At 38.9% G+C, this 18734-nt stretch overlaps 1 protein-coding gene across 1 annotated transcript; it reads right to left on the bottom strand.

Moving 5' to 3' along the window:
* Window positions 1-1276: 1276 nt before the first annotated feature.
* LOC110900998 (auxin response factor 18-like) lies at window positions 1277-5830 on the bottom strand. Its single transcript, XM_035981954.1, has 6 exons — window positions 5726-5830; window positions 5489-5538; window positions 3922-5035; window positions 2318-3054; window positions 1696-1761; window positions 1277-1526 (listed from the first exon to the last, which is right to left on the bottom strand). The coding sequence occupies exons 3-6, from the start codon at window positions 4963-4965 to the stop codon at window positions 1463-1465; spliced, it is 1911 nt and encodes a 636-aa protein (XP_035837847.1). The 5' UTR covers window positions 4966-5035; window positions 5489-5538; window positions 5726-5830; the 3' UTR covers window positions 1277-1462.
* Between the last annotated feature and the right edge of the window lie 12904 nt (window positions 5831-18734).

The raw sequence follows: 18734 nt of genomic DNA, 5'->3' as shown, positions 1-18734 counted from the left end.
ATTGAAAAACATGCAATTTAGTGTAATTTTGTGGAGGGTTGAAGCCAAAAGACACCAACTTTAATTTTTTTTAAAAAGAAAACTTTTTTCATTATTATTATTTTTATGCAAATCCTTGTTATGTGGAGGGTTGAACCAAAAGACACCAACTTTAAATTTTTTAAAAAGAAAACTTTTTTCATTATTATTTTTTTATGCAAATCCTTGTTAGAAAGATTTGCTGTTGTTATTAGGAAAGTAGAATGGAATGGTTGAAAATGTATATAGCACTATAGGTGGGTTAGCCTTTTATATTTTCCAAAAGATCCAATTCAAAACCATGTGTCCATCAGTCCATGATTCCATGTACATTTGTTGGGTCAAAACTCACTAGGCCCAATAAGATATATTTTTCTCACTATTTAAGATTCTATCTTGCCCCAAATCCCCAATGCTCCTCATAACACAAAATCATTAAATTTTCTAAAAACAAAATAGTATAATGTAATGATTATTCATTTTTTATATTCACACATATAACAAAAAAAATCTATGAACAAATTTGTTTGATTGCTCGTTTATGAATAACTGCACACGTGTAGAATACTAGGGGTGTTCAAAAGTATCCGTATCCGAAAATCCGATCCGAATTATCCGATATCCGAATCCGAAATATCCGAAATTTCGGATATCCGAAATTTCGGATATCCGAAATTTCGGATATCCGAAATTCGGATATCCGAATTTTTCGGATTCGGATTCGGATAATGATTTTCAAAATTTTCGGATATTTCGGATATCCGAAATATCCGAAAAATTTAATTTTCATTTTTTTCGGATATCCGAATATCCGAAGTATCCGAAAATATCCGAAATATCCGAAAATATCCGAAATATATCCGAAATATCCGAAAAATATCCGAAGTATCCGAAAAATATCCGAAAAATATCCGAAAATTTATATTCGGATATCCGAAACTATCCAGAATATCCGTCTCCGAATATGAAAAAAATAATAAAAAAATAAAAATTAAATAAAAATTTGGATTTTCGGATATCCGATTCACTATCCGAATCCGTATCCGAAATTTCGGATATCCGAATTTCGGATATCCGAAATTTCGGATACGGATTCGGATAGTGAAATCTACTATCCGAATTTTCGGATATCCGGTTTTGAACACCCCTATAGAATACAACCACACCATGTCCATTCGAGACTTTTGGCTTGGTATCTAGATTCAAGCATTGAGAGTGTAGATTGATCTATAATAGTCAATGTTTATATGGATGGCTATTAAGAGAAGTTGCATCAATTGCATCAATCAAATTGATTGTTCAAAGTGCATACACATGCAAGTCTAGTCTAGTCATAGCAAAGGGAAAATAAAGAGCCCATCCAACATATCCATATGGACCATATGGTTCCATTCCAACACCACAAAAATGTCCTCCTTTTCTAACCACTACCAACTTCATGTTCCTAAACAAATATGCTCGCGTGTCCTGTCTCTTTTGATATGTCACCCACCACAGCAATCATATTTCTGCAAAACCCAACATCCAGTGTTTAAGAAGCATATAACTTAAGTTGGTTCAAATATAAAAGAATTATTATATAAGATTATTCTTATATGGAAAAAAACAGCAACTAACATTAAGGCCAACTAATATGAATATGATGTTCATTATGTAATGTGAAACATAAACAAATACCTTCCATCATCACGGCCACACACATCCAGTAGAATGGTCAGCCTTTTTGCGTTCAACACGAACTCACTACACCATTAAAAGGGAACTTAAAAATGCATCTATGAATTATTTATATAGTAAAATGCCATTTTAGTCCCTAAGGTTTGGCCAGCTTTGTGACTTCCGTCCAAAGGTTTGTTTTTCCACATCTGGATCCAAAAGGATTGAAATCTTGCCATTTTCATCCAGCTAGTTAACTTCATCCATTTTTCTCAGGGGTATTTCCGTCTTTTTTGTTAACTTCAAGGGCAATTATGACAGTGAAAAGGCAATTCGGCCCTTTTCACTTTATGTATAACCATTTAGCATAATGTACAATACTCTTCAAAAGACCGAATTGCCCTTTAAGTTAACAAAAAAGATGAAAATACCCACTAAACAGAGAAAACTGGATGGACTTCACGAGCCGTCTGAAAATGGCAAGATTCAAACCTTTTGGATCCAGATGCGAAAAAACAAACCTTTGGACGAAAGTCGCAAAACTTGCCAAACATCAGGGACGAAAATGGCATTTTACTCTAATACCTTATGAAGTTTAGTATCAACAGCAAAATATATCAGATGAAATAAGGGGAGCGAGTACCTGAAAGGTTCATCACCTATTTGTTTCACAACGCCTTCTGAGTCGTTATAAATCACACACGACAAATCATTAAACTGCTCAATTCCAAACCAACTCGCCAAAATTTTATCAAGTTCTTCATAAGACCCGATAACAGAAAGATCAAGAGTCCGACCCACATTCTCAGACTCCAAGAACACTTCACAACAATGACTCGAAACCAGCTCTTTTTCAACAGCATTTTCATCTGATGAATGCATAACTTGTGAACTTTGCTGGTCAATGTGTATCGGCTGACCGAACAGTAGGAAAATAGGCGGTTTTACTTTTACTTTGTCTTCATTTTTGTCCAATCTATAGCTAGGATTACCAATGGTCAACAAGCATGACATGTCATCATTATTGCCATTAATGACATCATCAGAACCACCTTTAGGTGAATCAAATTGTTTAGGGAAAAGGTTCAACTGAAGTTGGGTTAGGTTAAGATCCGAAAACGGGATCTGAAATCGAGCATGCCTGGCTCCCTGTATGCCTCCTGCAGGAAAACAACTGCTGGGCGTATGAGGGTTGACTGAAAAGGACGGTGGAAGGGCAAAACCGTCTTTTGGTATATCTGGTGATCGTGGTAGTCTTAGCTTCTTTCTGTGTGGAGAAAACGGTGAGAGATTAATTAGTGGCATGCTTGACACTAATTCAACTAGCCATGGGCTTACGCGCTTCACGTTTTGTAACAGCTCCGGCTCATCCCAATCAACCTACATCATATTATATTTATTGTTCTTAAAGAAATGAAAATCCAAACACACTTCATGCTGGTGATATGTATTTAATTATCTATACGCAAACGATGTGAGTGAATGACTGGATTCAAGAGTTCAAAACACTTGATAAAAACACAGGCTGTATCAAATATGCATAAAAAATCATATTGAACACATCAATAACACACTGCTTAATTCCTAAGAAAATAAACAGTAAAAAGCCATTTTCGTCCAAAGGTTTGTTTTTCCGCATCTGGATCCAAAAGGTTTGAAATCTTGCCATTTTCATCCGGCTCGTTAACTCCATCTATTTTTCTCTGTTAAATCGGGGGTATTTCTGTCTTTTTTGCTAACTTAAAGGGCAATTCGGTCTTTTCACTTTATGTAAAAAGACCGAATACCCCTGAAAAGACCGAATTGCCCTTTAAATTAACAAAAAGACAGAAATATTACTGACTTAACGGAGAAAAATGGATGAAGTTAACGAACCAGATGAAAATGGCAACATTTCAAACCTTTTGGATCCAAATGCAGAAAAACAAACCTTTGGACGAAAGTCGCAAAACTGGCCAAACCTCAAGGACGAAAATGCCATTTTAATCATTTTTTCATCTCAAGTTCATAAAAAGCAAGAATCTAATTCACAATTCCTTTGAGCATACTTCTTGCTGGAGACAACAATTTAATTATCTATAAGCAAACGATGTGAGTGGAATGACTGGATTCAGGAGTTTAAGTCAGACAATTGATAAAAATACTGGCTATATCAAATATGCATCAAATATAATACTAAACACATCAATAACACACTGCTAAATTGCTAAGAAAATCAAATCTGTAAGGTTTTAAGAGTTAATGTACCTGTAGGAGACGCCATGGAGAATTAGGCCAAAAAAATGGGTCAACAACTTGAACAGAAGATACAGTTCCCATAAACCAACTTATACGCGATGAATCCTCGGTTTCAAAAGCCATTTTGAACCTCATTCCAACACACCATTGGACACGCAAAGCAGCATTTAACAAAGAAGCCTTCACAACAAACTCTGGAGTGCTTGCACGAGGATAATAAGTAATCTCAAACGTTTGACCATTTGCTGCAAGTGATGTAGCTTCAATAACATCTTCGGGCCTCACCTTTCCCCTTCCGGTACCATTAACGTTTCTACCACTGTTAACCAACTTATTCCCGGTTTCCCGAAAGAAGGAAGAACTCCACCCTGATGTGGAGTTGGGCCCACCGATTCCCGCTCTTTTAGCACGTCTAATTCCGACATAAAGTTCGCCATTATCTGCTCGCATGAACACGATGGAATCACCAGCAACGAGCTTTTTTAGGTTCACGAAAGTACTCCATCCAGTAGTTAACAAATGTCTCCTTGGTGTCCCTCTATAGATATGCCGAAACTTCCAAATTTCACCATGAACATCCTTAGCTACCACTGTTTGAACCGGAGGATCTGCCGAATAGTCCAATTTCGGAAATATCGTTTCCGCACAGTACCGAGGGACAGAAAAACCTCCACCGTTGTTTGCGTCAGATTGCGTCAAGGTTTTCGCGAAAGATGACGGTTTATCAGAAGCTTCGAAAACGTTATGTGTTTCGATCATGCTTCTTTCATCATCAAAATTATCATAGCTGACATCGTTTCCAAGTGGACTCAACATAATCTTAGCATAAACTTCATCGGTTTCTAAATCCGCCATGAACTTGACATCAACCACTCTACAAAGGAAGAAAGGCGGAACCCTAGGCATACCGGCAAAATCTACATTCGTAAGCGTGTGTTCAGCGTGACCTTGTGGAAAGTAAAACACCTTCGAATTCGGTAAACACATTTGAGTCATCCCACCCGCACACGCATGCCATAATCCAGAGTCAACACTCCTCTCTACCTCTTTCATACTTCTTATAGTTAAATCTCTAACTAAGATCAAAACCACAGTTGTACTTTGTGTAGCCTATTTGTAAATGCTGTAGGCAGATAACATATTAAAAAATTAAAATACATTCAAATAGTTTCCACAGCAATAACTAACAATATGCATAAACAATTCATCCTACCTACCACAGGTCAAACAGTACTAACTTACACAACACACAGTACTCATTATGTAAAACAAACATGCATAAAATAGATACACAATTACCAGAACCTATTGCACGTAAGTTGATCTTCAACAGTTCAATTCTTCACCACATAACTCAAATTTCACCGTAAATCATACAATCACAACAGTTTTCCGATAAATCTCGTCAATTAAACCCTAGGATAACGAAACTACAAGCATACTCCGTAATCTAAGTTCTCTAACCTAAAATTCACGCTAGAAACTTTCTACGAACACGAAATCGATCTGAAGTAACCGCAATTCGTACACATTAACAGAAAATTTGTTCAAATAACGCGTTAAATCAGTGAATAACCTGAATAAAGCTGTTGAGAGAGCATTCAAACGTTCAACGAGTCGCCGACACTGTCAATTGCACAATAAAATCAGTTAATAACCGCAGAAAACAGATCGAAGTGTACGATCATAAGTGGAGAGATTTTGGAAAAAAACAGTTGATAAATATAGAAATTAACAGAGAAAGTAGAGGTTAGAAGAGTGATGAGAGTGATGAGAGAGAGTAGAGAGAGAGAAGAGTGGCCATGGCAGATACCTCCATAACCAGAGCTGCAGCATTCTCTCTCTAAAACTTTCTCTCTCTAAAACAGACAGTCTCTCTCTGACCCTACCTGCAAATGTAAATTTTGTTTCTTCTTATCATTTTTTTGTTATTTCTTTTTGTAAAGAGTAAACTGCCATTTTAGTCCCTGTGGTTTGGGCACTTTTGCCATTTTAGTCCAAATCTCAAACTTTTTAAATCTGGGTCCCTGTAGTTTCACTTTTGTTGCCATTTTAGTCCAAAATTCAAAATACCTCCTATTTGACTATTAAAAACTGATTATTTTGTTTTTATCTTTAGGGGCAAAATGGTCATTTACATTTTATAAATAAATACAACCTCTTAACTAGTCAACCATCCATCTCTATCTCCCAGATATGCACCATCCCCATCTCCACTAAATGCAGATAACCACCACCACCACATCCCCGACTCCTTCTTTCAAACAACAAAACAATAACAAAAGTTAATGAATCGGTTCGGCTATAATGCAAAAGCCTGTATCAAAACAACAAAAGAGTACAGAAACCGTGGTTACTAAAAAGCCCTAAATAGAGAATAGGGGTTTGAACAATTGAAGGCAGAAACCATGGCAGAGCTCAACAACAGCAATGAAGAACCACAAGTACTCCCTCCCAAGCGAAAGCAAACCCTAGACGAAGACGAATCCACAAAGAAACTCCGTCTCGACACCGAACCTCCAGCCGCCGTCGAAGAAGAAGATGATGATTCTGATGATGAAGATGGTGGTGGTGCTTGTGAATCGGACGGTGATGATGATTTTTCCGATGATCCGTTGCCGGTGATAATGATTTTTCCGATGATCTGTTCTCGAGGTCTGCAGATTTCTGGTGAGGAAGTTGGAAATGATAAGGGTAAGGATGCTTGCCTGTCAAGGAGGTTAGCAGGAATTTCATGTTTTTTTCTTTGTTTTGAGTGTGTGCCAACATTAGGGTCTTAAGAACAATGCTGCTAGTGTGGTGAGGGAATATGTTTTATTATCGTCTATGGGTTTTTAATATGCACCATCTGTCTCTACCTTTCTTTCAGATCGGTGGTGGTAGGTTTAGGGTTTTCGAGTGGCGGCGGTGGTGGCATTTAATGGGTACAGTGACGGTTGTGGTTGTTAACGGTGACGGTGGTGGGTGTGACTGACGGGGGTGACAATGGTGGTTGTTGATGATGTTGCGGTGATTAATCAGGAGATTGATGGTGGGAGATAGAGATGGTGCATATCTAGGAGATAAAGATGGATGGTTGACTGGTTGAGAGGTTGTATTTATTTATAAAATGTAAATGACCATTTTGCCCCTAAGGATAAAGCCAAAATAACCAGTTTTTAATAGTTAAATAGGAGGTAATTTGAATTTTGGACTAAAATGGCAACAAAAGTGAAACCACAGGGACCCAGATTTAAAAAGTTTGAGATTTGGACTAAAATGGCAAAAGTGCCCAAACCACAGGGACCAAAATGGCAGTTTACTCTTTTGTAAAAGTTAGAAAATAGGTGTAATTTTTATCAACTGATAATTGTTGTTAAAAACTGAATTTTCAGCGAACAGTTTATGAATCGTTTGATGGGAAGTTTGTTTGTGTTGTTCGTTTGGAAAACAAACGAACACGAACATGAAATTTTGTTTGTTTAGTTAAATGAATGAATATGAGCAGAGGTCACATTCGTTCATTTATGTTTGTAAACGTTCGATAACGTGTTTGTGAACATTCGGTACCTAAATTAGTTTATGTTCGTTTGTATATTAGGTTGGTGTATTTGAATGGATCTAGTTAATGTATGTGAAGAACGATTAATGTATTTTTGTTTCTATTTATGAATGCTTGTTTGTGTTCGTTTCTACGTATTCATTTGTGTTGATGAACATCCGTTTGTGTTTGTTTCTATTAATGAGCGATTGTTTGTGTTCGTTTGATCTCATTTATGTTCATGAACGTCCGATTGTGTTCGGTACCTAAAATTAACAAACGAGCACCAACACGTTTATTTCCTCAGTGAACGAACATGAATATAAAATCTCGTTTGGTAAGTGTTCATGAATTGTTCGTGAACACATTATTTCCTTAACAAACAAACATGAACAAAGGTCTGTTCAGATTCGTTCTGTTCGTTTACAGCCCTAATTGTTGTATTGGAGGTTACTTTCAAGTTTTTATGTTTATAAAATGATATTTTTTATAACTGAAAAAGTAAATCAAGTATAAAGTTCATGAAGCTTCTAGACGTTGCAAGTAATAAAAAGAAACACAATTCTTTAAATGGCGGCGTGGGAAATTTGGAAGGCGAGGAACGAGAAAACGTTTAATGACCGACGAATTCATTTCAACCGAACGGTGGATGACATCAAAGAAAACTCATTCTTGTGGATTAGCAATAGATCTAAATTTTGTAACTTAGAGTGGGATAGATGGAACGATTTCAATATTCGAGATGTAATCGTGTAATCGTGTAATTGTCAGCCCTCAGTTTCTTGCTGGGCTGTTTTCTTTATTTTTATAAAGAAGTTTTGCCGTTCAAAAAAAAGTAATAAAAAGAAAGAATATATTTATTTAATAAATTGAGATAAGGTTTATGCAATATTATATGAGCTTCACATTGAATGAAAATAGATAATAAATTTGGTTAAAGTTGTCAGCTTTGAGACCACAGTTACCCTTGTCACCATCTGTCTTCGCATTTGTTTTTATTGTCTCTCTACACACACTATTTATTTCCCTTTTGCAGCAAGGAAAGATTGTGTATGACTTGTTTTATTAATTTTATGTTTGAAAGATATAAGTAAAAAACTAACTTTTATTTTCTATAGTTTTGTTACTCACGTATTAAACCATTTATATAAAAAAGTATCGTACAATATGTCTTAACGTACAAAGCGTACGTAATGTCAAATTCGCAGGTTATAACAAAAAGTCGCTTGTTGTAAAAACATAAGATCACATGTTCAAAACAAAATGAAAATCGCATGTTTATAAAAAAAACATATTTCACATGTTATTAAAAAAACAAATTCGCATGATGTTAAAGAATATCAAAATCGCATGTTATAAACCAATTTTCGCATGTTGATACTGAATCTCGTACGTTTCGTACGTTAAAACATTTTGTACAATAACTGGTTCAACTATCCACAACGAGACTTGACCTTCATTTGAGGAAGATAGTTTTAACATCTTACCATCGTTAGGTTACATACTCTTTGAAAAATGTGTCAATTCCCTAGCGTTACTAGTGTATGTTGGTTACTAACTTTTTAACATAGTATCAACACGTGATTTACATAAAAGAGTTCTACGAAGGTATTGATGTAAGTCAAATAAGTTTCTCTTTTTTCTTTACAAGACTTTTTAAGTGTTCATCTTTAGGATAAATCCATGCCACCTTGTAGTACCATGCTAATTTTTAATTTTAATCTTTTGAAGAAGACTTGGATTATTATTTTTTTTATATTATTAGTTTTAATGTGTTAGATTAGAATGTAACACTGATGGTCTAAATCACCTGTGTTGGATATTTATGTCTAGTTCGATAAGTCAACGCTGTCGATCAGGTCTTGACTTGTAAGAGTTACACCGTGAGCAACGAACTAAAAATCCACTTAACTAATTTAACTGGTAATTACAAACGATACGCGGGTATTAAATTGAGAGACGAGTACATGGACCGGGTGAGACAAGAGCACTCTTCTACGCCACTTGTCGCGCATGCACTCTTGCATCGCCACTTGTCGCGCACCTAGGTCTCGGCCAATGGCATTACATGCACTATGCATGTCCGCCACTTGGCAAACATGCATAGATCTTCATTCACTATTTAAATGGGGTTGGTCTTGCATTTTAAAAGGTTGGAAGAAACAAAATAAAACTCTTATAATACCCACACCCATAACCGGCCACAACCGACCTCGGGTAGCCCGCCGCCGCCACCGACGTTGCCGCTGGCCCACCCTGCTGCCGCCGCTACACGGGTTCGCACTCGCATCTCATTCGTTCGTATCACTAGCACTTGTTCGTTGAACCTTGGTGTCTCAACCGGTTATTCACTAACCGAAGGTATATCTAAACCCCCTATGGTTGATGTTCTGTTTCGTGTTTGCATGTTGGTGATCTTGTTCCATTGCGGATATCCCTTGGTATAAAAGTGTTCATATTTTATATATTGTTACTCATGCTTCCGTTGCTTAAAAATGTATGTATATATCTTCACTAGTTAAAGTTTATGTTAACTAACATATATATACATGTACACTTACTTGTCAAAAGAGTTTTTACTATTTATTTGTAACAAATAAATATATACGTATATGAACCGGGTTCAATAAAAAAATATTATACCTCGGACATCCTTCAACTTGTCCCATAAAAAAGGTTTAGTAATGCATTATAAGACCATGCGTAGTGGTAAGGTGAATAATGCCCCCAATATTGAGCATTTTCCGCCATGTGGCAGTCCAATCAGCAAGTGGCATTATTGGGCGTTTTTCTAAAATAGGTGTAGTGGGGATGTGGGTATTATGTTAAAAGGGGTGTAAAGAATTAAATAAAAAAACTAACCAAAAAAGGGATTGACCAAGAAAAAGAGGGAACCATCTGATTGGCCAACCGATTTGCCATTTAGCGTGATTTAAAGCACGTCTGGAGGCCTCTTTTGCGATATCACGCCGAAAAACGCCCAAGGGGGGCGTGGAGGTGGCGTGTTCGGGCGTTTTTGGGGCGAAATTTTGAAAAAAACACGCCCATTACGGGTGGTCTAATAATTATTAGCTAAGTTATGTTGATCAACTATCCTTACGTTACATGTAATGGTTTCATTTTTTTCCCATTTTTATATCAAAACGTGACTGTTACATGTCACGTGGATATGAGCTCTTACAAGTTTGTTTTTTTTAAGGGTTTCACACGTAAATTTAATTAAAAACATTAAATAAATGATGGAGAATGATTGGTCTGAATTTGGCCCCACACACTCCACTTCTTCTATCACGCCATGACTCCTTTTACCGGCTTGTCCATCACACCTCCTTGGGGCGGTGTTTCTTGCCTAGACTACCCAGATGCACCCTAAATCATTTTCAGTGACGGATCCATAAATTTTTTTCAGGGGGTTTCAATTCTTTTGGTAGATTTTCACTATTTTTTTTTCTAAATCATATAAGGTTTTCACTAATTTTTTTTTTCAAAACTAAAAACCCCCAAAACCCTCTCTGGATCCATCCTTGCCCATACCACATAGCATGCACGTGAAGCTCGTTACAAGGAGGAGAATAGGGGGTTCTCCTTGTAACCACCCTCCGATGTGAGAATAAGAACTTGCTTTGAGGATAAAAGTGTGTGTATTAAGTGAGAGAGCAAGAAAGCGATCCTTAAACCTGGATGTGAAGTTCTCTATTTATAGCCGAGGTGATTTGTGAAGGAGATGGGCTGATGGGCTTTAATCCTGAGATCGACAACAGGGAACATCCATTTTGTCTCCTCCTCTATACAACCGGCTCTATGGATGGGAATGTGTTTAAACAATGCTCGGTGATGTCGCGCGGGACGCCAGTCATGTCAGCTGGCGACCAGGCGAAGATATCCATTTCCTGAAGAGCAGCTGCTTTAAGAACGTTCGGATGTTTTCAGACATGGCAGGACCGAGGGTCACTGTTTGTTCAGGATACTTCCGGTTCAAAACCCACTTCTCTGGCTTAGTGCGTGGAGTTTTCTTACTTGGAAAACCGATCGCAGAGTGCGGAGTGGACGTCACCCTGAGTTTCTCTACTAATCAAGACATCATGCCTTGAGTTGGTTGGCATGACCATGAAGCTTACCTTAGTTATTCTTGAATGCTTCCCATCTGTCAGCGTGACCGAGAAAGACATTTGTCCGAGAGGAAAGACCGTCTCGTTGCAGAAGCCAGTTAAAGGGTAATCGACCGGTTCTAGGCGTGCCTTATCCTCTAGATCGAACTGATTGAAACACCCTGCGTAAATGATATCAGTTGTGCTTCCTGGGTCTATAAAGATGTAATTTGTTTCATAGTGACACAGGATTCCGGTAATTACAACGGGGCGCGTGGCACGCGGACCTTTGCGAAATACTGAAAAAATTACTTACTACTCGCGCCAAGATTCATCCATCGGACGCTTTCCTTGGCTCTTCGCGCTTCTTCGTGGCCCTCCGCTGACCATGTATGTTTCTAGCCGTCGGACCTTCTTTTGACCCCCTTCGTCGGCTCTCTGGATTTGCCTGGTTTCTTTTCGAACGTTTCTACAGGTGCCCTAGCTTTCCGCTTTCTAAGACTTTCTCAATTTTTATGCGCAGGCTGATACAATCATCGGTTAAGTGGCCGGTGTCTTTGTGAAAGTCACAATACAAGTTAGGGTCTTGGCCCTTCTTGTTTTTCGTCGGTTCAGGAGCCTTGAAGTCATAGTTCTCTGTCATAAGAACCTCTAAGGGTGTTTTAGATAACGGAGTCCAGTGCTTCTTCCTATTATCGTTCTTAATTGCTTTTTTTGTAACCAATTTTGTCGATCATCGAGCATGCGTCCTCCCCATAGCGAGGCCTTTCATCATAACTGCTGAACTGGTTTGACTTCCAACAAGAATTTTTGTTTTTCTTGTTACGCCTGCTAGATTCGTGCGTATCGATCCTTAGAATTGATCTTCAGAATAGTGACTAGACTTACCCCCAGTCAGCGATTTTTCTGTTTGTGCGACAATCTTTGCTGCCGCCATCAGCTTATCCCATTATTCGGGCATCCCATCTTTCCCTGTGATAGTCCTAATTAAGCTATCACATTGTATTGCATGCTTGAATTGGGCGCGCATGAGATCTTCGCTAACGTTTCTGATTTCGAGACACTCTTTGTTGAAGCGAGTGACGAATTCTTCCAATCCTTCGTTCTCTTGACTCTAGATGTTCATCACTTCTGAGGTGTCGCGCTTGTAACGTCTCTGCTGGCTGAAGTGAACGAGGAACTTCTCTTGGAAATCTGGCCAAGATTTCAGTCTACCTGCAGGGAGGCTATTGAACTGTAACGCCCAGCGTTTTGATGCTTTTATTATCTTAGCAAGTCTTATCGTGCTTCTTATCCGGTGATACTTGTACACTCGAGATGAACGATCATAATGAAAATGAGACTGTTTTAATCATAATTGTGTTAAACTATGTGCAACTATTACTCTATGTGATGCTTTTTATATGTGAACGATGTATTTATCATAGATTCTTGAAACTTTGTTGTGCTTTGATACTTAATGAACGAGAAACTAATTCGAAACATGAAATTACTCAAGTTATTTACGCTATTTGAACGTCTAAATGTAACGATACTATATGAAATGGCTACTCACAATAATACACAACGCAACATTTAACCTCGCTCGTAAACGAACCAAAGTTGGAAAACTAACAAACGCGAACTCGCCATCCGAATGGCCATTCGTCCGAATGGCCATCCGCCCGGATGACCATCCGCCCGGATGACCATCCGTCCGGATGACCATCCGGACACTGCCACTCGCCACCGCCTTAACTCTTAGCCATCTGAACGTAACCAGTCGGATAGATCTGTCGTTGTCACCTATAAATAGTAGGCCTGAACCTTCATTTTCACCTTTCACTCTGCTCATTCGCTCTCAAGCACTCGACGGCGATTCAAGGCCATTTTGTAAGTGTTTTCCCTCAATTCTTCTTCAATCTTCATCTCTAATCACTTCTACTCCATCTTCTTCATCAAAATCACACACACCTTAACTTTTACTCAAAAACACTGATTTTAGACCTTACGAAGGTGGATTTCACTCGTTTTGCTTAGGCAAACTGTTGTGGAGCACCATTAAATCGAGATTTGGTCAAGATCTAAAGGATTTTCACATGTTTCGGCTCAGATCTAATGAACTTTCACGTTTTACAACTTATCTCTAAACTTCTCTTCTGTTTTACGCAAATATAGATGGAATCGGGACTCAATCAGACTCTCGACTCGTTCCTTAGTCAAGAGTCGGCTTGAAAACTGATTTCCAAAGAGATGGACCGATTAATGGGTCAAATATGAATGTTTATCAGAAACAACGTGTTTGTCCGAAAGGGCTGAGCCCTTCCGGCCAAATGAACTGGATTTGGTACATTCCATTGTTTGACACGTCATCACGCCATCTCCGTTAAACTCGAAACTTTTACTTAGAAATTTTACAAAACTTCGAACACAGACCATCCACCCGAATGGCCATCCATCTGGATGACCATCCGTCCGGATGATCTGACCAGGATAAGAATCGTTGTTTACTTTTGTTAGAACACTTAGATCGAAACTTCGAAATTTTAACATTCACATATAACCATGGACTAACCGAATGACCATCCATTCGAATGGTCAACCATCCGAATGGCCATCCTTTCGAATGTCCATCTGTCCGAATGACCATCCGTCCGGATGACTGGATGGAACCATCCGCTCGGATAGTCTGTTGAACGCCTAACTCGTTTTTTTTGCACTATTTAACACTCTGTTTCTCGACCGAGTCAACACTTAGAGGACTTATGCTCTGTTCCCGCACGCAGGCTGATCCAGCGCTCCCTTCGATCCAACCTGACTGTGTTTAGGTTCTAAGCACTCACTGTGAGTATACTCGATCCCTTTTTGTTTTAAACACTTTGGGATGCAACATGTATTCTATATAAACACACGACACTTGAAACTTGTTTATAAACAGACTCTATCCACTATTAAACATGAAAGCATGATAGTTGTGAAACTTGTGAGTCTTATATGCTACGTGAACGTTGAATCTTATGTTTAGCCTACCTTGACAATTATAGCGCTATAGGAGTAACGCACCGCCCTTGAGACTTGGGGTATTGTTAAGTTTGATACTTTTACCTCCTCTTCGTTGCGACGATGTAAGAAAGGCACTTAACGTTGGAGACTTGGGTTAACATATTGATTACATAGCCTAGCATGTTAGAAACTTGTAATTTGTTTTCATGTTGGATACGAGCAGTTAAACTTTAAATTATTTATGCTATGTACTAAACTTGTATATTCGCCAACATTTTTGTTGATTTTATTTTAATACATGTTGTACGTTGATAGTCAAGGTGAATGAGGAAATCAAGCTAGGATGAACTTAGAAACTCATCGTAGAAAATAAACAATGTTTGAACAATTTTGATACAGTTTTGTTTTGGTTGATCTGTGTATGACATTTTAGTTAGTACTTGTTATGAAATTGGACTTAAACTATATTGCCACAAACTAGTGTTACGATGCTTTGAGCGATTTGTTCTTCCCGCCCCGATGTTTCCGCCATCGGTTGGGGTGTGACAGATTAGTATCAGAGCCATAACAATAGGGAATTAGGAAAAGTAGGAATGATTTTACCTAGTCTATAGTTTAGGAACATTCTCGCTATGTGTTCTTTAAAACTACTGGCATTCTCTCTTAATTGCTTCTATCTATTCACTTTGGTCTTTTAATATACATGCCTTTCCTAAGGCAACCACAATACACACTTGGATGCTTTGAAGATACTCTTGTAACACAATCGAAATGACTCATCAGAATAGGGGTGATTCCCACCTTTGATGGCGACTTTCATTCAGCTATACTTGTACTTTTGCACGAAATTTACCCTCAAGTTAGGAGTGATATCCAAACCTTGAAGGAAATTCATCTCATATTCTAGTGGTCTTATCTTTTGATGAGTACCAACCATACTAGGGTACGATGTTACCATGTTAGAGGTGAAACTCGCATCTTGATAACTAGTCCCACTCTTTGATTTTCAATCTCGCCAAAGTTTTGAAATTTTCCCAATCGATTAAGGACGTGTAGTAACTGCAAGGAAAAATATCGCTAGTCGTTCATCGATGAGAGTATTTGTCTATTAGGCCAAAGCACGTTTCCTTAATTTGAAAAAGGACTTCGATTCACTTTGGAATAGTCGACGTTTCTCTACCCGAAACCATCCTATGTTTTATGAACCTCTTTTATGTTACCTCAATTTTAATGTGTTTTACATTTGTACGTTATTTCGTTTCGTCAGCTCGACGACATGAAGAACACTTTGCACGTATCTTCGCAATCTAAAACAATAATAATCTCTCATGAACAAATTAAATTTATGATGCTTTTGTTATTCTATATGATACAATGTAAACTTGCATGCTATGTGAAACATATGTACTATGTGATACTATTTAAAACACTTACGAGTTATGTGCTATACTCTGTGGTACAAATCAATTTACAAAAAACGTTATTATCGAGTCTCCTCTATTCTTTGTTTAAATCTCTAGATGTCATCTAGTCGTCTTTCCAACTCTCACAACAAGTCTAAAGCTAACACCCATAAGAAGATGATGTCTTTCATGGCTGATCAGATAGCATGTATTGTTCCCAAGATTGCCACTAAAATTCAGGGTTCGAACACTCCTCCCTCCTCTGTTGAATCGAAAGCGGTCCAACCTAAGCTTGTGAGCTTCAAACAAACACTTTGTCTCCTACAACCTTAAGCCTTTCACAGGCAGCGATGGGGTGACTGCAATGTTGGAATGGTTCAACAGCATTGAAGTTACTTTCATCAACAGTGAATTCCCTGAGCATCTCAAGACTAGGAGTGCTACTAGTGTTTTCCAAGGCAGAGCTTTGGAATGGTGGACCAATGAGAGAAACATCCGCTCCAATGATGAAGCCTATGCTTTACCATGGGCCGAGGTTAGGGAACTGATGATGCTCGAATTCTGCCCTCCTCAAGAGCAGTAGAAGCTCGAGGACGAATTTTGGCATCTGAAACAAGTTGGTGATGACAATATGGCCTATACCACCTATTTCAAGCAACTCAGCATAATCGTGACTCATTTGGTGTCTACTCCTAAACGCATGATCATGAAGTACATTCATGGGCTACCCTCTGCTATGCGTGATGCCGTTGAAGCAGCACAGCTAGACTCCATTGAAGAAGTTTACCGACTAGCAGCCAGCCTGAACAACAACCGTGTTCGTGATAAACAGTTTGGCACACCTACCCCCTCGAAACCAGCAAACCAGATCACTCAGCAATCAAGTGGCAGCAAGAACAAGACACGAAAGTCTAAAACTCTGGCTGCAATGCGATTGTACCTACTGCAAATCCAAACCCTGCTTCTCCTGAAAACACAAATAAACCGTACACTGGGGTTTATCCCAAATGCAACACTTGTCACTATTATCACCCTGCCAACTCTGCGTGTCGCCATTGTACTTCCTGCAACCGTTATGGCCACCCAACTCCTTACTGCCGCCAGACCAACCAACTTCTGCAAGTTCCCCAGAACCCCAAACCAGCAAACAACCCGCGAGCCTGCTACAAGTGTGGTGATACCACTCATCTTCATCCTCAATGCCCTCAGTTGACTCAAGAGCAGCCGCAGCAGCAAGCCCCGCGAGGACGCACCTTCAACATCAACGCCAAGCAAGCTCAGAACGACAATGACGTTGTTAATGGTACGTCTCTCGTTAATAATCTTTACGCTTCGATCCTATTTGATACTGGTGCGGACATAAGCTTTGTGTTCGCTGAATTTAAATCTATGTTAAACTGTGCACGCTCTAAGCTACCTAAGTCGTTCTCAGTCGAGATTGCCGATGGTAAGTCTATTTTAGTCAATTCTGTTCTTCGTGATTGTTTCCATACCCTAAACGATCACGTTTTCACTATTGACCTCATACCCATGCAATTGGGTAGTTTCGATATCGTAGTAGGCATGGATTGGTTGCGTAAGAACTATGCTGAAATCGCTTATCACGAGAAGTACGTTCGTTTGCCTCTCCCATCTGGTGATACTTTGCACGTCTATGGGGACCGGCCTTCGAGAGGACTGAAATTGATGTCATGCACTCAAGCGAATAAATGCTTACGTAAATAGTACGTTGCCTTTTCAGCCCACGTAGTGGAAGAAAAAGGCAAGGGAAAAAGCGTAAGTAATGTTCCAGTAGTGTGTGATTTCCCCAATGTCTTTCCTGAAGATCTTCCTGGACTTCCTCCACCCCGATCTATTGATTTTCGTATTGATCTTGTACCTGGTTCGACTACTATTACCGACTTGCACCCTCAAAGATGCAAAGTTATCTAGTCAGCTTCAAGAACTACTCGACAAAGGTTTCATACGTCCAAGTACCTCACCTTGGGGTGCTCCTGTGCTATTCGTCAAGAAGAAAGATGGTTCGTTTCGCATGTGCATAAACTACCGTGAACTTAACAAACTCACCGTCAAGAATCGTTATCCTCTCCCCCGCATCGACGATCTATTCGATTAATTACAAGGCGCAAGTTGTTTCTCTAAAATCGACCTTCAATCTTGTTATCATCAACTCCGTGTTCTCGAAGAAGATATCCCAAAACCGCATTTCGCACTCATTATGGACACTACGAGTTCGTGGTTATGCCTTTTGGCTTGACCAACGGCCCCGCCGTGTTCATGGACCTTATGAATTGTGTTTGTAAACCTTACCTGGATCGTTTTGTAATAATTTTTATTGATGATATTCTCATTTATTCAAAGACTCAAGCTGATCATGAACGCCATTTACGCCTCATGTTAGAACTATTACGTGGTGAACGCTTATACGCAAAGTTTTCTAAGTGAGAATTCTGGATTAAAGAAGTACAATTTCTCGGGCACGTAGTTAGCAAACAAGGAATCCATGTTGACCCTTCCAAAATTGAAGCAGTGAAGAATTGGATCACGCCTAAATCTGCATCTGAGATTCGTTCCTTATTGGGATTGGCGGGTTATTTATAACAGCCCTCCCAAAACCTTTAACATGCCCTACACGTCTTAAAATATACCCCGTATACGAAAAACAAGCATAATATACCTTTATATTAATAAAATCAATTAAAAAACAAAATTATAGGGTCCTCGCAGGGCGCGACCCAGAGAAGCCCAGTCTGTCGCGGGCCGCGACAAGGTGACACCAGGCTGAACCCTGGTACGCCATGTGTCCTAACGCGTGTGAAGGCTAGATCG

Source organism: Helianthus annuus, chromosome 13, assembly GCF_002127325.2.
Source record: "Helianthus annuus cultivar XRQ/B chromosome 13, HanXRQr2.0-SUNRISE, whole genome shotgun sequence".
Classification (NCBI taxonomy): domain Eukaryota; kingdom Viridiplantae; phylum Streptophyta; class Magnoliopsida; order Asterales; family Asteraceae; genus Helianthus; species Helianthus annuus.
This window is presented reverse-complemented; position numbering and strand designations above follow the sequence as displayed.

What these genes read in the sequence shown, in the direction of transcription:
- LOC110900998 (XM_035981954.1), bottom strand. Translation starts at nt 4,965, where the DNA reads ATGAAAGAGGTAGAGAGGAGTGTTGACTCTGGATTATGGCATGCGTGT. An exon ending in ATAGGTGATGAACCTTTCAG is followed by an intron (nt 1,762 to 2,317) that starts GTACTCGCTCCC and finishes TTAATGGTGTAG; the next exon opens with TGAGTTCGTGTTGAACGCAA. An exon ending in TGTGGCCGTGATGATGGAAG is followed by an intron (nt 1,527 to 1,695) that starts GTATTTGTTTAT and finishes TGGGTTTTGCAG; the next exon opens with AAATATGATTGCTGTGGTGG.